The following is a 20,669-nucleotide window of genomic DNA, read 5'->3' on the forward strand; positions in this document are numbered from 1 at the left end:
CTGTGCCACCCTGGTTTTAGAGCACTTTGTGGAGATGTAGTGCCAATAAAGCAGAGGCTGAGGTGAGGTGGAATTCCCCTCTCAGTGCTGTCAGGAGTCGGGGGAAGCAAGGAAGGATTTGCTGATTTGTTTATGCATTTACAAGGTACAAAAGGAATCCCTGCCTTGCTTATTTCCTTCTCTCTTCCTATAACAGCCAGGGCTCAGCCATTCCTCCTCCTCTGATTTAGACTCTCCAGCAAACCCTCTTCATGGATGGATGGCTGAGTGTTCCTTTGCTTTCTCCCTGTTCCCACTGGGAATTCCTTTGCCCTTGGGCTGACTTGGGTCCACAGCTATGAAGGGAATGTCGTCCCATGTACCAAACTACTCACAAAACACACCCTGGCTGGATTAGGTGTGCTCTTTTCTATGTTTGGGAAAAAAACATGCAGGAAAGGCAAGGAGCAAGGAGGCAGCAGGAACTTCCTCTGGCTCTTCCTTCTTTCCTGGTGCAACGTGGCAGCTCTGGGCTCTTTCCTTTGGGAAGAATCGATGGCCTGCGATTCCTGGAGCAGGTGACTCCCGACTAAAGGCCCCTGAAGCAGCCCGGCCCTCACCCTGGCGGGGTTTCTTTTGCCTTTTCTGCTGTAAATAAAGCTGATTTTAGACCTTTTAGCCCAGGTGTTTGTTCCTTGTGCAAGGTCGATTTCCTGGTTGTACCTGCGGCCTCACAGCCCAACTCCAGCGTCACCCAGAGCCACCCCGGGGCTGGAGCGGGACCCTCAGGTGGGGTGGGGGACTCCCGGGGACTCATAGGGACACTGGGGAGGCCTGTGGACAGATGGACAGCGGTGAAAATGGACGGTGAGAGACACGGGCCCCAGGCTGGGGAGCCAGCGGCCTCTCACCCTTCGAGGGTCTGTGTCTCCACCCATGTCTGAGTCCTCACGGCAGTCCTTGTCCCCATGGCGCGGCAGGACACGGGCCGCGCCGGCTCCGTCCCCATGGCAGCCGCCCCAGGGCCCGGTGACTGGGCCCCGCCACGTTCGGCCTCACTGTCCCGTCGCCATGGCAACGGGGTGTCGCATCGGAAGTTGCGTAAGGGACAAGCCGGAAGTGGCTGCTGGGGCGGAAGCGGCGGCGCGATGGCGGCGGCGACAGCGGGGAGCGGGGCCGGGAGCGGGGCCGCAGGCAGCCCCGAGGCCACCGGCGGCAGCACCGGGGGCGGCGGGTGGCGGCGTCCCCACGGGCCGCTCCAGCGCTACTATGGCCCGTCCACTGCCGAGGCGGCCGAGGCGCCCCCGGACCCCACTGACATCAACGGGCCCCACTTCGACCCGGAGGTGTTCATGACCAAGGTGGGCACGAAGACCCCTCCCGCGGGCACCGCCACCTTGGCGACGGCTCCGAGGGGCCCCGGGAGGTCCCCGCGGGACCACGTCACGAGAGATCTCGATGGGTGGCCCCGACTCTGGCGGGGCAGGACCGCAGCGTCCCCAGAACCTTCGGGGCCCGAGGATCCTGAGGGGATCTCAGAAAGGGCCTGTTCGAGCACTTTATGGATATGCTTCCCTGGGGACACTGATTCCGTGCGGGAATGGTGCTGAGGGGCTTGGCAGCAGCTGCATCGGGACAGTTAGCACTGCGTGGGGGGCAGCCCTGCAGGGCAGGAGAGGCTCCTGGGGAACACTTCCATATCCCGGGAGGAATCCAGGGGGGACAGTCAGGAATCCTGCGGGGCAGGAGAGGCTCCTGGGGAACACTTCCATATCCCGGGAGGAATCCAAGGGGGACAGTCAGGGATCCTGCAGGGCAGGGGAGGGTCTCAGATGTACTATGGAGGACAGTTGATCTCAGCTGGGGGGCTCCGGAGGGGGCAGTGGAGGCAGGTGTGTATCCGTTGTCCCCTCAGGTGCGCAGCGAGTGTCCCCTGGGGCAGCTCCTGGCCCGTGAGGCCGCACTGAGCCGGGAGATCCGTGCCCTGGACAGCGACATGCAGACCCTGCTCTATGAGAACTACAACAAGTTCATCTCTGCCACTGGTGAGCTATTCCCTCTGGAGCCTGCTGATGGCACCAATCGGAAACGGGGATTTGGGAGGGTCCACTCTGGAGCCTACTGATGGCAGCACTGGGAAATGGGAGTTTGGGGGTGTTCCCTCTGGCAGCACTGGTAAGCTGTCCTGGGGTGTGTGGTGGTTCACTCTGGGGACCACTGACAGCCATGGCAGTAACCAGCCTTCTCTGGGGGGTTATGGCTGTGGTGTGTTAATCCTGGGCGGGCTGGGGGGGTCCCAGGCAGCCGAGGGACCTGGCACTTGGCTCTTGTTCCCCAGACACCATCCGGAAGATGAAGGTGGATTTCCGGCACATGGAGGCAGAGATGGACGACCTGGCGGCCAACATGGCGGCCATCAGCGCCTCGAGCGCCCGTGTCAGCGCCGCGCTGCAGGACCGGCACCGCCGCGGCGCCCAGCTGGCCGGTATGGAGCGGGGCCATCCGGGGGCACATTTATTGGGGTGAATTGTGTGGGGCAGAGGGGCAGATCTGTGGGGTAGAGATCCGGCACATGGTCCCACAGCTGTGCCTCATGCTGCTCCCGCTATGTCCCCCCCCGCTGACGCCGTGTCCCTGCAGGGGTGCAGGCACTGCTGCGGAAGCTGCAGGCGCTGGTGGAGGTGCCGGGGCGGCTGCGGCGCTGGGCGGGCACGGAGCCGGCGCGGGCCCTGCGCTGCCACGCCCGTGCCAGGGCCGTGCTGCGCCACTACCGGCACCTGCCCTCCTTCCGCGCCATCGAGGACGAGAGCCACGCCATCATGGCTGAGCTGGCCCAGCGCCTCCGCACACGCCTCCGGTGCGTTCACCCAGAGCCTGCTGTGGGCAGCACTGGGAAATGCGGGTTTGGGGGTGCTCACTCCAGAGCCTGGTGATGACTCCTATTGCTTATTCCGTTTTCTGCCGTGCTGCTGTTAACTCTCCTGGCCACCAGGGAGGAGACGCTGGACCCCAAGGAACTCACCGAGTGCGTGGAGATGCTGCTGCAGCTGGAGGAGCCTGCCGAGGAGCTGAGCGAGGAGTTCCTGAGCCAGGCAGGCGCGCGCCTCGAGGCCGAGCTGGCGGCGCTGGAGGCCGAGCTGCCCGCGGCCGACCCCTCGGGCACGGCCACCACGCCGCCGCCACCCGCCTCCGACATCCTGGACTTCGTGGACCGCGGCAGCTCAGCCTTCGTGGGCACGCTGTGCCAGCTGGCCGGCTCGTACCGCGCGCTCTTCGGCGGGGACACGGGGCGCCTGGAGCCCTTCGCCGCCGCGCTGGCCACCCGCTACTTCGCGCTGCTGGAGCGGCGGCTGGCGCTGGAGCGTGGCCTGGGCGACACGTCCCTGCTGGTGCGGGCGCTCGACCGCTTCCACCGCCGGCTGCGCGCGCTGCTGGAGCTGCTGCCCGCGGGCGCTGACGCCGCCGCCGCGCTGGTGGCCCGGGCCGCCCGCGAGCGCGTCGACCGCTACCTGCGCGCCCTGCAGACCTTCTTCCTGGGCTGCCTGGGTGACGTGCGCCAGGCGCTGGCTGCCCCTCGGCCCCCCGGCAAGGAGGGACCTGGCCTGCCCGACCTGCTGGCCACGCTGGCCGCCTCCGTGCTGGGCCAGCTCAAGGCCGTGCTGGCCTACGTGCAGCTCTTCACCGCCAGGGATGTCGCCTTCGCCAGCCTGCCCTACTTCAAGGTGAGGTAACACAGGGTGGGGTGCTTTGGAGGGACAGGATGAGAGGCCATGGGGAATTTTAGGGGTCACTGGAGCAATCTGTGGCACAGGGTAGGTTGGGGGTCATACAGGGTGGTTTGGAGCCCATACAGGCCAGTTTTGGGGTGTGATCCGCCCCCCCATTTGTGGCACAGGGGGAGTTCTGTGTGACAGCAGTGCGTGAGGGACTGGTGGTGGCCTTCGTGCGCTGGCTGTGCCGCACCGCCCGTGGCTTCGCTGATGGCCCGGCTGAGCGGGGAGCTCCCGCTGCCCCCCCGGCCCTGCTGCTGCTCCTCGCCCGTCTCTGCTTGGACTACGAGAACTCCACCATCAGCTACATCCTCACCCTCACTGATGAGCAGTTCCCGCCCCAGGTGAGCCTCTAAATGGCCCTAAGGGGATCCTGCATGTCCCCAAGGGATTTTCAGGGGGGTTCTGTATGGCCTCAAGAGCCCCTGAAGCCCTAAGGACCTGTAAGAGCAGCAGTGATGCTGCTTCAGGCAGAATGTCCCACCTGTCCCCAATGTCCCTGTGCCCCCAGCATATCAGATGTAGACTCACAGGGAGGGCAGGCATCTCCACGTGTCCCCACGCCCCTCCTGTTGCCAGCGGTGGCAGTGCAGCAGAGGAGGTGCGGGGCTGATGCTGCCTCTGTGTCCCCAGGACTCGGGGCCAGCGGTGACGCCGGGGCCGGCGCTGTGTGCGGAGGCGCGGGCAGCGGCGCAGCGGCTGCTGGATCACTACGTGCAGGTGCAGGGCGCGGCCGTGGCGCAGATGCTGCGCAAGAGCGTCGAGACGCGCGACTGGCTGGGCACCGTGGAGCCGCGCAACGTGCGCGCCGTCATGAAGCGCGTGGTGGAGGACATCACCGCCATCGACGTGCAGGTCGGCCGACACCCCGGCTGAGGGGTTGCCCAAGGTCCTTGTGTGTGGCCCTCTGGGGATTCTGGAAGGGTGTGGGAGGCTCGCAGAGACTTGGAAGGATGCTGGGTGGTTTGGGGGGCCCCAGGAGGGGGTTGTGGGTGCTGAGGGTGTGGTGCCACCCACAGGTGGGGCAGCTCTTCGAGGAGGGGGTGAGGCGGGCGCAGAGCAGCGATTCCAGCCGGCGGGCCTTCTCCGTCTACAGCAGCTCCCGGGCACCCGGCCGCTATGCCCCCAGCTACACCCCCAGGTCAGCCCCGCCACCCCTGGGTCACCCTGGGCTCCCTGTGTCACTGCCTGGGCCACCCAGGCACCCTTGGGCTCCCTGTCACTCCTTGAGTATCCAGTGCATGTCCCCTGTCACCCTCTTCACGATCCCAGACTGTCCCAGGCTGTCTTGACAGCCCTTAGCTGTCCCCATATCGCCAGACTGTCCTAATCACAATCCCTGTTTGTCCCAACAATCCCTGTGTTCTTACAACTGTCCCAGAATCCCCTGGTGATCCCCATCATCCTTGTGTCCTTCACTTGTCTTGTCCCCCCATGTCCTGGAACCATCCTCACATTCCCCTGCCTTTCTGTCCCCAAAAGCATCCCTGCATCCTCTGACCCTCTCCATGGCCCCTAACAGTCCCTGTGTCCCTGTCCCCACATCCCTGGCTCTGTCAAGTCCCTGACTGTCCCTGTGTCCATGTCCTCAGTGCCCCCATGGACACCCACCTGCTCAGCAACATCCAGAAGCTTTTCTCTGAGCGCATTGACATCTTCAGCCCTGTTGAGTTCAACAAGGTGAGGTCATGGGGACACCACCATGTCCCTAAACATCCCCAGAGGTCCCAAAGTGCCCACATTCCCACTGGCACGTGCCCCTAGTGTCAGGGCTCAGGAGTTGCTGGGAGCTGATGTCCAGGACAAGGGTGGCCCCAGTGTCCCCTGCCCTGGGACTCTGTGGGGAGGAGTGGGATCACTGTGGGATCAGTGTAGCGACCAGGCCAAGGGTGTCCATGTGCCACATGTCCCCGTGCTCAGGACTTCCCTGGGGAGAGGCAGCCAGGACAAGGGCCCAACATCCCATGTGGACACTATTCCTGCGCCTGCGTGTCCCATGTCCCCGCTGTCCCCTGCCACAGGTGTCAGTGCTGACGGGGATCATCAAGATCAGCCTGAAGACGCTGCTGGAGTGCGTGCGGCTGCGCACACTGGGGCGCTTCGGGCTGCAGCAGGTGCAGGTGGACGGGCACTACCTGCAGCTCTACCTGTGGCGCTTCGCCTCTGACGAGCGCGTGGTGCAGGGGCTGCTGGACGAGGTGGCCGCCAGCGCCGCCCACCGCTGCCTCGACCCCGTCCCCATGGAGCACAGCGTGGTTGAGCTCATCTGCGAGCGTGGGTAGGATCAGGGACAGGGACGTGCCGCACCCGGGGCCTGTTACACTTCTGGGGACAGACCTGGGCCCTCTGAGTCCCTGCACATACGTGAGGGCACTCTGTGTGTCCTTCCAAACATGAGTGTCCTCACAAGGATGTCCTTGTCACACCATGTTGTTCAAACCCCCCTTCCCCACTGCTTCCCCAGCCCAGTGACACAGTGTCATCCCCTCACCCTGGTGACATCCCCTTGTGCCTGGAGACAGCCCCTTTGTCACTAATAAATTATGTGTGAGTTGAATTGGGTGTTGTGTCCCTGTCTGTGCCTGGGGGGTGGGAGCTGGCCCTGCACACAGTGGGGTCACACCTGCAGCTGGGCTGACAGCACAGGGACAGGGGCTGGGCACTGGGCAATGTCCCCAATGGACCCACAGCCATGAGGGTCCCAAACTTTAAAAATCAGCCTCCAAAATTCAAAATTGATTTTTAAATCAAAAGTCTCCATGGATGCTACAAAGTGCTGGGGAACCCACAGGGACTAAGATCTTCCATAGGAGATCAGAAGTTCTCCCCAGATAGGACATTCTTGCCTCAAGGAATCAGCACAAAAGAGACTCCAAACCCTCGATTTCTGTAACAAAAAGCCGAGAGGAGCCCAGAGATGATTAAACTCACTTTATCCAACAGTGTTTGGCCAACTCAGAAGCTTTTGTACAAGAAATCGCAGTCACACGGATGCAGACCTGGATGCACAGGACAGCCAATGGAAACACAGGCACTCCATGGGTACAGACAGCAATAGCCAGACCTGGATCTACAGAGCAACCCTAGCAGCACAGACACTCCACAGATACAGATCTGCACATACAGAGCAGCCCCACCATACAGACACTAGTGTATTGAAATACAAAACTTTTTTTTTTATTTAATTTAAAACCAAAATTTAATATTTCTTTTCTTTTGAAGAACATCTGCTGGCAAACAGTGCGTTGGCTACAGACACACAGACAGGATCATGTCCCCTCACACAAAGCACAGTATCTACAGGGGGATTGCAGGGCTGGGCTGGGTGCAGAAGGAATGACTAAACCACCACAGACTCCTGGAATGGGAAGGCTGAGCTGGAATTTTTGGTTCAATGAAATTGGGTTGGCCAGAGTCTGGTTAGCAGTGGCTCACTGAACAGGAAGTGCTAAACAGGCCGAGACAACGAGCTGATGCTGAGCCACAGCCAAGGGTGAATAAGAGGGATTAAGGTTAAAAACATCCTCTCAAATCCCATCTGGCCTCACAGATTGAATTTCACTGAGAAACAAAAAAAATCTGCCAAAACCCTTGCAGAGTTTCTCCTATCAAGGCCTAGAGCTGGCTCACACACTTGCGGGTCCTCGGGGACATGGTCACACCTTGGTCACCTCTCTCCACAGCTGGCAGAACGTCACTGAGACCCTCACGGTGTTCCTGCCACAGCTGTGCCAACGTCAGCCGTGCCCAGCTGATGGACACCACCACACAGGTGGGGACAGAGCGACAAATCCCTTTGGGATTGGAAGAGATGAAGAGCACACCTGGGAACACCTTCCTGAGAAGAGCAGTGGAGCAGGCCAGACTGTGCCCTGGTGCAGTGGTCCCTGGCTGTCACTGACCTCGAGGGCAGCACAGACGTACAACTGAGGAATGGCAGGGCCTGCCAGGCCTGTGTGACAGAGAGGGGGGGATCCCGCAGCTTCAGGTGACACCTCTCACCCGCTGAAGGTCTGAGTCCATGCCAGCTCCAAGCTAAGGGTACGAGAGAGACACTTCCTGGGGCAGCACCTCGTGGCTTGCCCTGACAGAAACTGGCCCCGCCAACCGAGGCGCAGGAACCCAGGAAAAGCTGCCATTTATTCAATGCTAGAACCTAAATATTAAAGTGAAGAGTGACTCCTTCCTCACCTGGAGACAGGAAGGCACACCTGCTGCACACCTGTGCTCACCTCAGGGCTTCTTGAGGCCGCAGGGCAACCCCAGGGCTGGCTTGGCCGCCACGGAGGGCGGGGAATGCCACACAGCTGAGCTGGTGCGCTTGAAGTAGCGGGGCTTGTTCTTGTAGAAGATGTCCTCCAGCTTGGGGCTGGGGATGGCCCCAAACAGCGCGTCCACGTCAGGGGGGTTGTAGTACTGCCGGATCACAGCCTGGCTGAGCAGATTCCCTGCAGGAACAGAGGAGGGCTGTGTTAATTTTGTTCATTGGGATCGCTGTGTAGGCTGTTGTATGCGGCGTGTCCCCGCTCTGCTCATCTCTCACCACCCCAAGGCAGCTTAGCTGGGTATTTGTCCCCCATCATGTTGTGACAAGATCCCCAAGTAGCGGAGGAGCCCCTGATTCCACATTCCACATAGAATCATGGAATGGTTTGGGTTGGAAGGGATTTTAAAACTCATCTAAGTTCCAACACCCGGCCATGGGCAGGGACACGTTCCGCTAGACCAGGTTGCTCCAAGACCCTGTCCAGTCTTGGACACAGCAGGACTCATTTCATGCTGGAGTACTTTAAACTCCTCCAGGCAGGAGGAGCTGGGCAAAACCCCACAGCAGCTCCCACAGTCTGCTGGGGGTCCTGGACATACAGGACCCCCCACATCCCCCCCACACACATACCAGTGGCCCAGGCAGGGACAGGCTTGCGTGGCTGGCTCTCGTCATCTGTCGAGTCGTCGCTGTTCAGGTCCATCCCATAGTCATTGGAGCTTGTCAAAGGCACCTTGAGTTCCTTCCTGCTCTGAGGAGTCATCTCGTACGAGTTGCAGGCAGGGGAGTTCTAGAAAGGAATTCCACAGGTGTTGGATGCAGCAGCATCATCAGGCTCCAAGCTACAGCAGGACCAGCTTGTTTCCCCCACCTCCTGCTCTGTCACCTCAGAGCAAACCCTGAGTCTGGCAGTTCTCAAGTTTGGACCCGAGAGCTTGACCCAAGTTCCAGAGTTGTGACCCAATGATGGCTGTGCATGGCCTTCTCCTGTTTAATTTGGCTGATTAATTTGCCATCTGTGGCATGAGCACACAGCAGTAGATGAATCTAATGGGTCTAATAGAACAGAACTCCACTCCAGCCAAGCCAAGGTTAGCTGGAGGTTTTATGTCGCTGGAGCAGAGTCACATGCCCTAAACACTCTGCAACTCAACTTCTGAGCTTGATTAATGATGTAAAACTGCTGATTGCTGTACAGAGAACCTGCCCATCAGCTCAGCCAAACTGAGCTCACACTAATGGGAGCTGCACAGGCAGAAAGTGTAAGGGCAGGAGAAAACCTTCAACTGCAAATTTCAGGTTTTTTCAACTGGAATTTTTCAGCAGAAATTCTATTTTCATTCAGTAAATGAGTCTCTGGAGAGTTGGACACGGTTGTCCTTCCCCACCAGAGACCTCCTTCATGGCTTTGTGTCCAGTGACATAAACTCCCACCCACTGGTCCTGCACTTTAGGATTAAGACTCTGAGCATTGCAAGGAGACAAGAGCCTCCTGTTTGTTGTCAATGTTCAGGACATGAACGCACACCCGCAGGATTCTCCGGAGCCAAACCACCACCATTCCATATGGCTCTGCTGCCACCTTGTGGCTCTTCCCAAATTTGACCTGAAATAAAACTTTCAGCGCTTTCTGCCCCTGAGGTCCTTCCGGTATTTAAGAGGCATTTAAGACAGCTCCAACACTTGCTGTCTTACCCACAGCCAGGAATCCTGTCCAATCCCTCCTGCTTCCCTTCCCTCTGTCATTGAAATATGCACAGTCAACCCCAGATAACTAGAATTTAAAGAATTCCTGTGTTATTGAAAAAGCAGATAAAAGCAGAGGGTGGAACTGCCCGAGGCAAGAGTGGGTCAGTGCTGGGACTGGACTCTGCTGTCACCCCTAAGGACCCATCCCCAGTTACCTCCTTGTTCTCCTGGAGTGGTGCCCGGGCATTGTCTTTGGCCTTTTGCTCCTCTGACAGTTTCTTCTGCTCTTCTTCCTGCCTCTTCTTCTCAGCCAGCATCTTCTGCTCCCTCTGCCAGGTGACACCCACAGGATTACCCTTAGGGACTACACTGCCAATCCAGCCACCATCTTTGTAGCAGGCAAAATATTCAAGCATCTCATTACAGCTGCTCCTCGTGCTGCTGAGGAGCACTTGGGACATGGTGCAGCTTCCTCAGAAGGGCACAAACACGCTGAACCCCATGCCAGAGCATCAGCTGCCTTTCCCTGATAAAGCCAGGGCCTCCCACCTTGCAAAACTTGCTACTGACTTTTTCTTGGGGCTATAAAAGCCAGAAACCAGCTGACCACCTGCAGAAGTCTGTGCTACTGATCTTGGCCTCCTTCTAGACTACTATTTTTAGAGGCCAAGTCTCCCCAAGGTACCATAACCATGCCACACAGGTCTGACTTCCTGCTCACAAGTGTCCCAGTAGGTCTTCAGGGCTCCCCACAGCATCCCAGCAGAGCTGCTCCAACAGCAACAGCTGCTGAGGCCAGACTGTGTGGCTCTATCCCATCTCAGAAATCAATCACTCACCTCCTTCTTCTCCATCTCCATCCGGAGCCGCTCCTTAGCAGCCGCTTCTTCCTTCTGCAGGCGGGCAGCCCTCTCCTGCTGCTCCCGGAGCCTGGGAACCACAGCACAGGCCCTCACTCCCAGAGCCACACCAGGGCCCTCCCGCGCTCACAGCTCTTCAGGCACTCCCCACCACACCCCTGACATCCCAGAGCTCCTCCTTGGCAGCTCAGCACCAGCAGCGGCCGAGAGCTGTGCTGCCAGGTCACTGCAGCTCCAGCCTTCCACTCCTGCCCTCTGCTGTGGCTGCGTTTCAACTCCATCAACTCCATCCCAGAATTTGGTATATAAATGGGGATTTTGCCTTACTTTTCTGCCTGGATCCGCTCCTGCTCCCTCTTCCTCTCCAGTTCTCTCTCTGCAGCCAGCTGTCTCTCCCGCTCCTGCTCCGCCTGCCTCTGCTCAGCGATCCTCCGGGCACGCTCCTGCTCCTCTTCCCTCTTCCTCTGCATCAGGTCCCTGCGCCGCCGTTCCTCCTCCTCCTGGAAGCACAGGCAGGAGTCACTCACCTGACAGGAGCAGGCTCCAGGGGAAGCACCAGGAACCTCTCACTTGACCCAAATTCCCATCGCTACATGGCAGGGAAACATCCTGGGGGTAAATTCCCAGTGCCCAAGGCAGGTGGATGCCCTGTCCAGCTCTGCCTGTGGGACAGAAACAGACACACACACACACACAAACCTGCTGCAGAGCTCTTTGTCTCCTGGCCTCCTCCTCTTGTCTGCGCCGGGCCTCAGCTTCCTCCATTTTCCTGGCAGCCACTCTCTTCTTGATCTTCTCCTCTGCCAGCCTTTCTTCCCTCACCTGGAGCACACACAGACCCAGTCTCAGGTAGGATGGCACAGCAGGACCCCTCACAGGGCAAACCCTCCCTCCTTTTCCCTCAGCAACCAAGGGGGCCTGTGCTCTGTTTTAAAAAGGTCATATTTAGGGCAATGACCTTGTTTTGCATCTTCCCAGGAAGAGCTGACCATTGGAATATAACCTCAGAGCCATGCAACCAGACAGGCAGCTGGGGATAATTAAGGCAGACAAATGACTACTAGGCCCCTGCACAAATTGCCTGGAAGTCTGGGATCTGAGGAAGGCTCTGGAGGAAGGATGTTTGCTTTACCCTGTCCAGCTAGCTATTAGTCAGATGGGAAAAGCAGCAAATAGCAAATTAGGCCACCTTTATCTACTGCAAGTCCTTCTCCCATCTACCAGAGCATTAATAAAGCCCATTTAGATTCCTGATTATGGAAAAACAGGAGTTCAGCTGTCACTTGCTATAGCCAGAGAAAGGCTGTCCCTAGGATCATCAGGGCTCTGGAAAGTTCTTTATTCAACTACTCTTTCGTTCAGCCTCTGGAATCCAAGCAGCCTCCGTACCCCTCTTTCCAGAGAGCACATTTCTGTGATGCCAACTGCCCCAGTGGCTACTGACTGTCCCAAATAAGCTCTGCAGGGGCTGTACCTTCTCGGTCTTCTCATCAAACAGCGCAATCTTCTGCTCGATCCTCTTCTTCCTCTCCTTCTCGATCTCCTCCGCCCGCTCCCGGGCTTGCAGCACCTTGCGCAGGCGTTCCTCGCGCTTCCTGAGGACACAGCCCGGCTCACCAGTGTGTTCCAGCCAGGTGAGCTCCCCCCAGCTCAGCACAAGGCCAAAGAGACACAGCAGGAAATTCAACAGCCCAAATTCCACATTCATTTAAGCACCAGCCATGTTTAAGCTCTGTCAGAAAGTGGGGACTCAAAACAAAAAAGCTGCACCGGTGGGCAGCAAGGACAGTCAATGCTTTATATCAGCATTCCAGGGATACCCCAAGGACAAACACTGCCTGTGTCCCCAGGAGTTTCTGCTGCTTACACAGCTCCTGCAAGATAGAACACGTGAACACAGGAACCTACAGGTGGCCAAGAGCAGTGTGACCACATCTACTCACAGCTTCGCCTCTCCGAGTCGCCGTTTCCTCTCCTCCTCCACCTTTTGCCTTCTCAGCTGCTCAGCTTCTTGCTTCTTCCGCAGAGTCTCCAGCTTCTGCCTCTCTTTCTCCTGAGGGGAATTGAATGTCATTGTACCCACTGGCCAGAGCTCTATCCCACCTCAGCTGCTTTGGGCAGGGGCCCAGAGATGACAGTGAGGAGCTGCAGGCAGGAATAGGGGATGGTGACAGCCCTGGAGCAGAGCTCAGGCAGCCTGTGACCTGGTCATGAATGGACATATGCAAGGAAAACACTGGTGTGAATCTCAGGGAGCAAGAGGAGAAGCTGGAGTGTTGAAACAGGAGCACACACAGCTCTGGAAGCCCAGGCAGCATCCTCAGGGACTGCAGGCAGCCAGCCCCGTGCTTTCTTTTGGTGCAAAGGAGCCACCAAGCAGCGCTAATGGCTGGCACGGCTCCCGCTCCCTGCGGCGAGCGCAGGGACAGATGGTGCTCCAGGAAACACCTTGAGCTCCCGCTGGCGCCTGCACCTCCCACCAGGCTCGCTCTGGGGGTGAACCACCAGCACTCCCAGAGCTCCCAGCCTGCTCTGGCATGCAGCCAGAACCAGGGGCTTTCTCCTCATTCTCCTGACCCAGCCCAGGCACACTGTCAGCCAGGGGAGTGAGATCCAGCCACCACTACAACCACAGCAAATGGACTGACATCAACCCACTCCATGCCAAAGCAGGCCTGGTCTCAGCACAAACCCACAGATCTGCACGGGCATTATCCATGGGAATTCTTACACTGGGCTCCATGCTGTTTGGTGCATCCAAACTGGTTAATATAAAACTAACAATTATATCTTATTGCTCTGCTGCTATTCAGTTATGTTTAGCTCCCACATGGAAAATCTCCCGAGGGGGAGCTGCCTGCACTGGAATGAAACCTAAATCATTCCACAAACTGACAGCAGCAGAGGAAGCACTCTCTAGCCACAAGACTCTTTTCTCATCCTATTAACTCCTTTGTAGTATTGACACTAACATCAGCAGGGGCCCAGTGAGATTGAAGCTGGAGTCTTTCACTGCTTCCCAGTGGCCTTCCCTGACCTGCTGGAGCACAGCCAGCCAGCCTCTGAGCAGAGCTCTAGGAAGCTCTGCCATTAGGCTGCTAGATGCAGGAACACCAATTCCTGCATCCTGCCCCCCTCTTTCTTCCTCTCAGCTCTCCTGCAAGGGGAAACCAGCCCCAGAGCTGCCTACTTTGCAGGTGTGTTGTTGGGTATCATGAGTATGAGCAATTCCTGCTTGGCACACGACTTCCAGAGCAGCTCTGAGTGAATCCAGGAAGCTACACCCTTGTCTAGAATCAGCTCTCAAATCCCTCCCTCCTAAACTGCTCCTGCCTTGGAAAACCAGGGCCTTGGAAAGCTCCCTGGGGTAGTGCAGGAGGAGCACCTGCCTGCAGCCAGCCAAGGTGTGCTGCTGGTCCCAACAGGATCCATCAGTGATACTGATGCCCGCTCGATCTGGACACCAGCAGTCGTCTGAGTGGCCCCACAACCAGGACAGCCTCATGTTTTCTCCTGCCTCAAGGGTTTGGAAAACCTCCAAGGTTTGAATTTAAGAGGTATTTGCTCAATCTCACTCATGAGAGAAGTCCTAGAAAGGAGACCTGGGATCAGGCCAGACCTTAGAAAATGAGACCTGGCTTCAGTTATCAATATCAATATCAACATTCACAATCCACTCAATTTCTGTTTCACAGTTTTCATCTCTGACGGTTACTTGCCAATAGCTCAGGGGGATGATGCAGGAATAAAGCTTGGAGTTCAAACTGGAATTCTTCAGTAAGCTGACTAACCACAATTTTATTTATTTACGTGTAAACAAAGCCCTTCAAATCACTCAGTTTCAAAAGGGTTGCAAAGCTCCTCTCATAGCTGTGCTTTAAGTTAGGCACTTAATGAAACCACTGTGTACTGCCTTAGAGCAGAGCCTCCTCTTACCTTGGGATCAGCCTGGAGAGGGGTGTTGTACCTGATGAAGGATTTTATGACTCCATTCCTCCCCACAGAGCTTGGTGTCATGAGGAGCTGGTTCTTCTGCACAGTGTGCAGGAACGTTTTGAACGGGCGCACCACCTGTGGGAGGAACAGCAAAGCGTGAGTGGGGCTGGGTAAAAAAAGGGTCTTGGTGAGGCATTCCAGGGTTACAGGGATCTCACCTTGCTGGCTGGGAGGACTGGGGATGGGGTCTTCTTCCTGAAAGGAGACAGCCCTCCCTCCTCTGCCTGCTGGTGGTCGTAGCGCTCATCCACAGCTCTCTTGTAGCTCGGCTTCCTCCTGTGAGACAGCACAGGCTGTGAGACACACCAGGCAAATCCTCCTCATGCCTCCAAGTCAGGGCTGGAAAGGGCCATGGGGCTTGAGAGAGATTCCAGTGTGGGCAGGCCCTGGCACAGGTTACCCAGGGAAGCTGTGGCTGCCCCACGCCTGGCAGTGTCCGAGGCCAGATTGGTTGGGGCATGGAGCAACCCGGGATAGTTGAAGGTGTCCCTGCCTAGGGCAGAGGGTGGCACTGGATGGGCTTTAATGTCCCTTCAAATCCAAATCAGTCTGTAATTCTAAGATTCTGCATGCACAGTTAGCCAATAAATAAAATCCTAATGCAATAGAAAATAAAAATTAAATCATACAATCATGGAGGCAGGAAAAACTTATTTGCAGAAGTTTCACAAATACTAAAGGCCAGTGAACAACATCCCAGCACTGAACCTGTTTGGAACAGGGCCACAGCCTGCCTGAGACACTTCCAACTAGGACATACCTGGCACTCTGGGGTGGCTCCAGGGTCCCCCCATTCTTATTTAAGTTGTTTTCTGAAAGAGAACAGTTACACAGTGAGTTCTAGCAGGAAAAATCCCCCCAGCACAGGTTTGACAGCAGAGAAGGGGTGTAGCAGCTCTCTGAACAGCAAAACCACCTGCAGGAGTGGGCACAGCAGGACCTGGCTCACATGACACCGTTCCCACCTGGAAACTCCAGGCAAAGCAGAGCTGCCTAAAGCTGTCTGAGTTCTGCAGAGCTTCAGCAACAGAGCTCAACTGGGCCTCCCACAACCCTCCAGCCTCATTACAACCATCTCCATGTGCTTGCCAGGATGGAAATAACTCCAGCACAGAGTTTTCTCACTGCTAATTGTCTGAAACAAATCCCTGCTCATCAAACATTAATTAATCTTTCAAAGTGAGCTCTCAAATTAACCAGTCAATCTTTCCAGCTTCCCAGCCAGCCTCCCAAAATGATAACTTCCCAAAGTGCTGCCCCCAAACCCTCTGGAATTACCACTGCTGTTCTGCTCGTGGGGCTGCCCGTGTTTGCTGACTGTGTGGGAGCGAAGGGACATCCGAGGGTTTTGGGATTCCTGTGGGAAAAGCAAAAGGGTTTCAGGAGTATCACACATGGAAACTGTTCCTGGTTCAGATTGTGGGGTGGCTCTGACACGGGTACGGACAGCAGCGCTACCAGGGAATGCCAAACCAGCTCTTGGCAAAGCCCTGGATGCTGCATCACCAGGAGAGGCAGGGACATTAACACGAGCATCTGAGCTGCTTAAACTCAACCAGCTCATCAACTATTAAGGCCAGGAGCCTTCCAAGCTGTAAATCTGTGCTGCTGGAGCTCTGGCCAGAGCCAGCATGCCCATATCCCTGAGCAGTGACGAGTGGGGAGCCTGGAGACAGCAAATGGCTCATTTCCATGATTTATCTGTTTGTTATGGGATACCCATCACTGCTCTGCCTTTGCACTTAGGCTCTGCTGGGATAATGGGCTGTGGTTCTTGAATTGCTCTCTCCTAGCAGCACCAGCATTACCTCCTGGTCAGCACTTCATAGTGCTGCACTGGGAAGAGAAGAAAAGGGATTGATGGAGAATCCATCCTCCCCAGTTGCTTCTGCAGGGCCTAGAAAAACTGACTTTTTTTGAGTTTCTGCACACTCATAACAGTTCTCCTTGTTTTCAGGTCACTGCTCTGCTCCATTAATTCAGGCTCTGCTCACTGAAATTTATTCTGGACTAAACACTGACATAACGCCAGGGTTACTTCCTCGGTGAGGGTTGTGGAGGGAAAGGTGTTGACCTCAATAATATTCACAAATTTCCATGTGTGTCCAAACTAAAAAGTGTTGAACTACCTGCAGGACTGACCAAAAGGTGAAAAGAAGCTTTAAAAATACAGCATGCAAACCATGACACCAGCTGAACCAAACTTCCCTGAATTATAAGTTTTTTATCTGTAAAGACTGGGGACTGAATCTTCACACAATGATCTCTAGCAAGAGGTTAAGAAGGAAGAGCCAAGCAGGACTCAGCCCTGAGGTCAGGCTCAGGATGATGTGCAACAAGTTCAAGAGATTTAGGAAAACGACAGAGTAAAGTCTAGGCAAGCATCCAAGCCTCTAACACCCTTCTGACAGAGCACCTGCACCCAAAGCCATGGGTCACATGTGCTCATTTCCCAAAGAAAACTTTGCTGGTTTTAGTTTTGCTGGTTCTAAAATGTTGTGGTTAAGACTTTCCCTAGTCTGAGTACCAGAACCACGAAGGCTCAGATGGGCTTGTGCACCTCTAAGCCAGATGCTCTGTGCCTTCCTCACTCACTGCCACGGGGACAGGTTACAAAGTCTGACAACCTACAGTCAGAGCTCCCAGATTTCCCAATAAGCTGTAATTCCACGTATTTTTCTCCCAAATCCACACAGGCAGAAATGCTTTTAATTCCTGTCCAAGTCTTACCAGTTTGGAGGGGGTGGAGGGTCCAGGAGGAGGCCTAGGAAAAAAAAAGAAAGACAACAGGGGCTGTGCTTAGCAAAACTGAGGAAACTGGGAAGCCACTTGGATTTTACACCAAGAATAGCAGTGAAAAAGTCCTGCAAGCAGGGTAGTGAGGATAAATAATAAATAAATAACTGAAAGCATTCTCACCCAGTTTTGACAACGGTTTCCTCACCCTCTGGCACGCTTATGGAGCTGGAGGCTGTGGGAGAGGAAAAAACACACCTGAGCTGTAAGGCTGGGCTGCAGCCAAGGATCTGGAGGGCCAAGGAGCTCCAGACACTGCAGAAGGGTTTGTCCTGCCCTGGGGCAGGGTGGGGCACGGGAGCACACCCAGGTGGCACTGCAGGAACATGGCCAGCAGTTCCAATGCAGGAAAGCAGTTTTCAATTATGGATGAGTTCAGGGTGATATTCCATGAGTTAGCATTAATAGGCCTTGGGCTTATCTGCAGGACCTGACTGGACATCAACAGCAGTTAGAGCCAGTCTCATTTACAGTGGGAATGCTGCTTCCCACGCCAGCATTCCAGCTGGCTCTGCTGCACGGAGCTCAGGAGCTCTGTCACAGCCAGGACCTGCCACTAATAACCATAGAATCAAACAATCAGAGACTGGTTGGGGTGGGAAGGAACCTTAAAGCTCATCCAGTCCCACCCCCTGCCTTGAACAGGGACACCTTGCACTAGCCCAGGTTGCTCCAAGCCCTGTCCAACCTGGCCTTTGACACTTCCAGGGGTGGGGCAGCCACAGCTTCTCCATCAACATATGCCAGTACCTCTCCTCCCTCAAACAGAGGATTTCTTTCCATATATCCCATCTAAATTTCCCTTTTTTCAGTTTGAACCCATTTCCCCTTGTCCTATCACTCCAGTTCCTGATGAAGAGTCTCTCTCCAGCTTCTTTGTTTAATAATACCAGCAGTTTAGATGAGACTAAATCTGCCTCTGCCACCAACTGTAAAATAGTGGGAGACTTTTAATCTACAAAGTCCAGCCTCAAAATTCCCTTCTCAAGCAAACTCTAGAACCAGGAGCCAGATCCAGCTAAGGAGAAGGGAACTGGTGGGAATTTCACCTTGCAGGAAACAGGAAGGGCTTTAGGAGAATCCATCACCCCTTTTGGCTCCCCAAATCCTTCTCAGCTTTACCAGCTGTCCCCACAGAAATGGGAAGACCAGCAGACCAGAGGAGCTGTGGCTCCTGGAAGCATCCAAGGCCAGGTTAGATGGGGCTTAGAATGACCTGGGTCATTCCAATCCAAACCATCCTGGGATTCCAAGATTAACAACTTGTCACAGCAAATCACAGTAATGATTACAGCTACACTGAAATAGAGACACTGAGGCTGATCTCCCAGGTGATTTACAAGGCTGAAGTCAGTTACCTGGGTTTCTATGCTCATAGTGGGGTTCCAGAAAGCCAGGGAGGACTTCCATGAGGAACTGCAGCCTGTCTAGCCCAGGAAGATCAGCTGCCACCCCCACACAGAAGACCCAGGAAGCAGAATGCCCCCTATGACACCCAAGCTCACCATCCACACAGCTGGAGGACACGGATCTCTTCTGAGTCGCCCTCTTCTTGCCCGCTGCCCTGGCGGTGGATGCCCGGATCATGCTCTCCCTCTTGCTGGCCAGGGAGTATTTCTCTGCCAGGGAGGTTCTGCGGCTCAGGGAGGGTTTTCCCATCAGGCTCCGGCGCACAGAGCGGCGGCTGAGCCTGGAGCCAGTTGGAGTCCCCGGGCTGCTCCTCAGGGCCTGGGAGGGCTCCTGAGCCCGGCTGTGTTCCCGTGGGGAGCCATCCCCCTCCTTCAGTCCAGCCCCTGGGCTCAGGATGACGGTGACATTGGCTGCCCTGGCTGGCTGTGGCTCGGGAGTACAGGGCACCACCAGCTCAGGGGCTGTGGGCGCCAGTGGTGATTTGGGAGCACCATGTTCCTCGGGAGAGCCGTTCCCTGAGCTCGTGGGGAGCAGCTCTGCCGGCTTTGCCCCGCTCCTCTGGAGAGGCACTGCAGTACCAACGTGGTCAGCTTCCACCCAGCGATCCTTCCCTGCTGTCTGCAGGGCAGTAGGGGTCTCAGGAACCACCTTGGAGCTTATGGCAGAGGCTGCAGCCCGGGACCGTGTCACACGCTGTGGTGGAGAGTCTTCCTTGGCCTCAGCCCTGCTGAGTTCCAGGTTTTCTTTGTTCTTGAGTCGCTGAGAAGATCGCACAGAAGGTCTGCTGCTGCCATTCCTCCTCCTGGAGAGGCTGATCACAGGAACAGTGGGTGAGATGGGAACAGGAGTCGGGAACAGCCCTGAGTCGTTCCATGCACACACATGCATAGAGCCAAACACCTGGGATGGGCCCAGGAGACACAGAGCTGCACAAAGCAGCTAACACAGACGGCAATCAAAGGATGCAATGGCTTTAAGCAGAAAGATAATAGACAGAGACACGGGGACATAGAACCAGGCAACAATAAAAGCACTTCTCGTGAGAATCGAAATCCAATGTTTTCAGCCGACAGTGCCCCAAACACAGGGTCTGACCAGAGCGGGATGAAGGAAGGGAAGCTCCCCCTGGACAAAGCAGAGCATCACCAGGACATGCTCCGTGGAGGGCATTGTTTCCCAGAACCCTTGGCAACAGGTCTGTTCAGTCTCACACGGGCTCCCTCCCTTCCCCAGGCCCCGAGGACACCCTCTGCGCTCCCCCTTTCCACAGGAGCTCCCCCATCCCCGCTCCCGCAGCCCCTCACCGCTTCCTGCCGGGCTCCTGCTCTTCCTGCAAGGCCGACAACCGCTTCCTCCGCTGCCGTTTCTTCTGCGACGGCGTCTTGGGCATCAGCTCGAGCTCCTCGCTGTAGTTGCTAGAGAGGAAGGGGAGATCAAGGCGGGACCAGCGCGAAGGGTGGCCGGTAGGGGCCGGGACCTAGCGGGGTATGCAAGTACCTGACAAACATCTTCACCGCCTCCTCGTAGATCTCATCCAGCCACACCATATCGGTCTCGTCCACCTGCCGCAGGAACTGGGCCAGACGCCGGTCGCCCTCTGAGGGCAGCTCCATCGTCCGCGCCGCGAGCTCCGCATACCCCATTGCCGCCGCGGCCCCCTTCGCCGCCATCGCTACAGCGCCAACGGCCGCGCGCGCGCGGCACGCCGTTCAAACACGGCCCCGCCCTCCCACCACAGCCAATCATCGCCCGCCGCCCGCACGGCCCGTCCTTCCCATTGGCTGCCAAGGAAAGGGCTCGCACTCGGTGCCGCTCTGCTAGCCCATCTCTATGCTCCTGGAGGACTCGGCTCCGGAGGCGGGGCTTGGGGAGGCGGATCCACAGGCGGCTTCTTTTAATAGC

At 56.6% G+C, this 20,669-nt stretch overlaps 2 protein-coding genes across 2 annotated transcripts; one reads left to right on the forward strand and one right to left on the reverse strand.

Moving 5' to 3' along the window:
* Positions 1 to 1,125: 1,125 nt before the first annotated feature.
* Positions 1,126 to 6,306, forward strand: VPS51 (VPS51 subunit of GARP complex). Its single transcript, XM_066551840.1, has 10 exons — positions 1,126 to 1,340; positions 1,895 to 2,024; positions 2,318 to 2,464; positions 2,620 to 2,836; positions 2,972 to 3,701; positions 3,875 to 4,093; positions 4,383 to 4,604; positions 4,769 to 4,890; positions 5,342 to 5,429; positions 5,771 to 6,306. The coding sequence occupies exons 1-10, from the start codon at positions 1,128 to 1,130 to the stop codon at positions 6,029 to 6,031; spliced, it is 2,349 nt and encodes a 782-aa protein (XP_066407937.1). The 5' UTR covers positions 1,126 to 1,127; the 3' UTR covers positions 6,032 to 6,306.
* Positions 6,307 to 6,665: 359 nt separating this feature from the next.
* On the reverse strand, positions 6,666 to 20,437 carry INCENP (inner centromere protein). The gene is made up of 18 exons (XM_066552074.1): positions 20,265 to 20,437; positions 20,072 to 20,182; positions 18,863 to 19,578; positions 17,481 to 17,532; positions 17,292 to 17,325; positions 15,840 to 15,918; positions 15,322 to 15,373; positions 14,720 to 14,837; positions 14,502 to 14,636; positions 12,509 to 12,618; positions 12,040 to 12,160; positions 11,259 to 11,387; positions 10,893 to 11,062; positions 10,545 to 10,635; positions 9,921 to 10,034; positions 8,647 to 8,806; positions 7,982 to 8,197; positions 6,666 to 7,784 (listed from the first exon to the last, which is right to left on the reverse strand). The coding sequence occupies exons 1-17, from the start codon at positions 20,435 to 20,437 to the stop codon at positions 7,983 to 7,985; spliced, it is 2,580 nt and encodes an 859-aa protein (XP_066408171.1). The 3' UTR covers positions 6,666 to 7,784; position 7,982.
* Positions 20,438 to 20,669: the final 232 nt, after the last annotated feature.

The sequence above is a fragment of the Molothrus aeneus genome, chromosome 6 (genome assembly GCF_037042795.1).
Source record: "Molothrus aeneus isolate 106 chromosome 6, BPBGC_Maene_1.0, whole genome shotgun sequence".
Lineage (NCBI taxonomy): Eukaryota > Metazoa > Chordata > Aves > Passeriformes > Icteridae > Molothrus > Molothrus aeneus.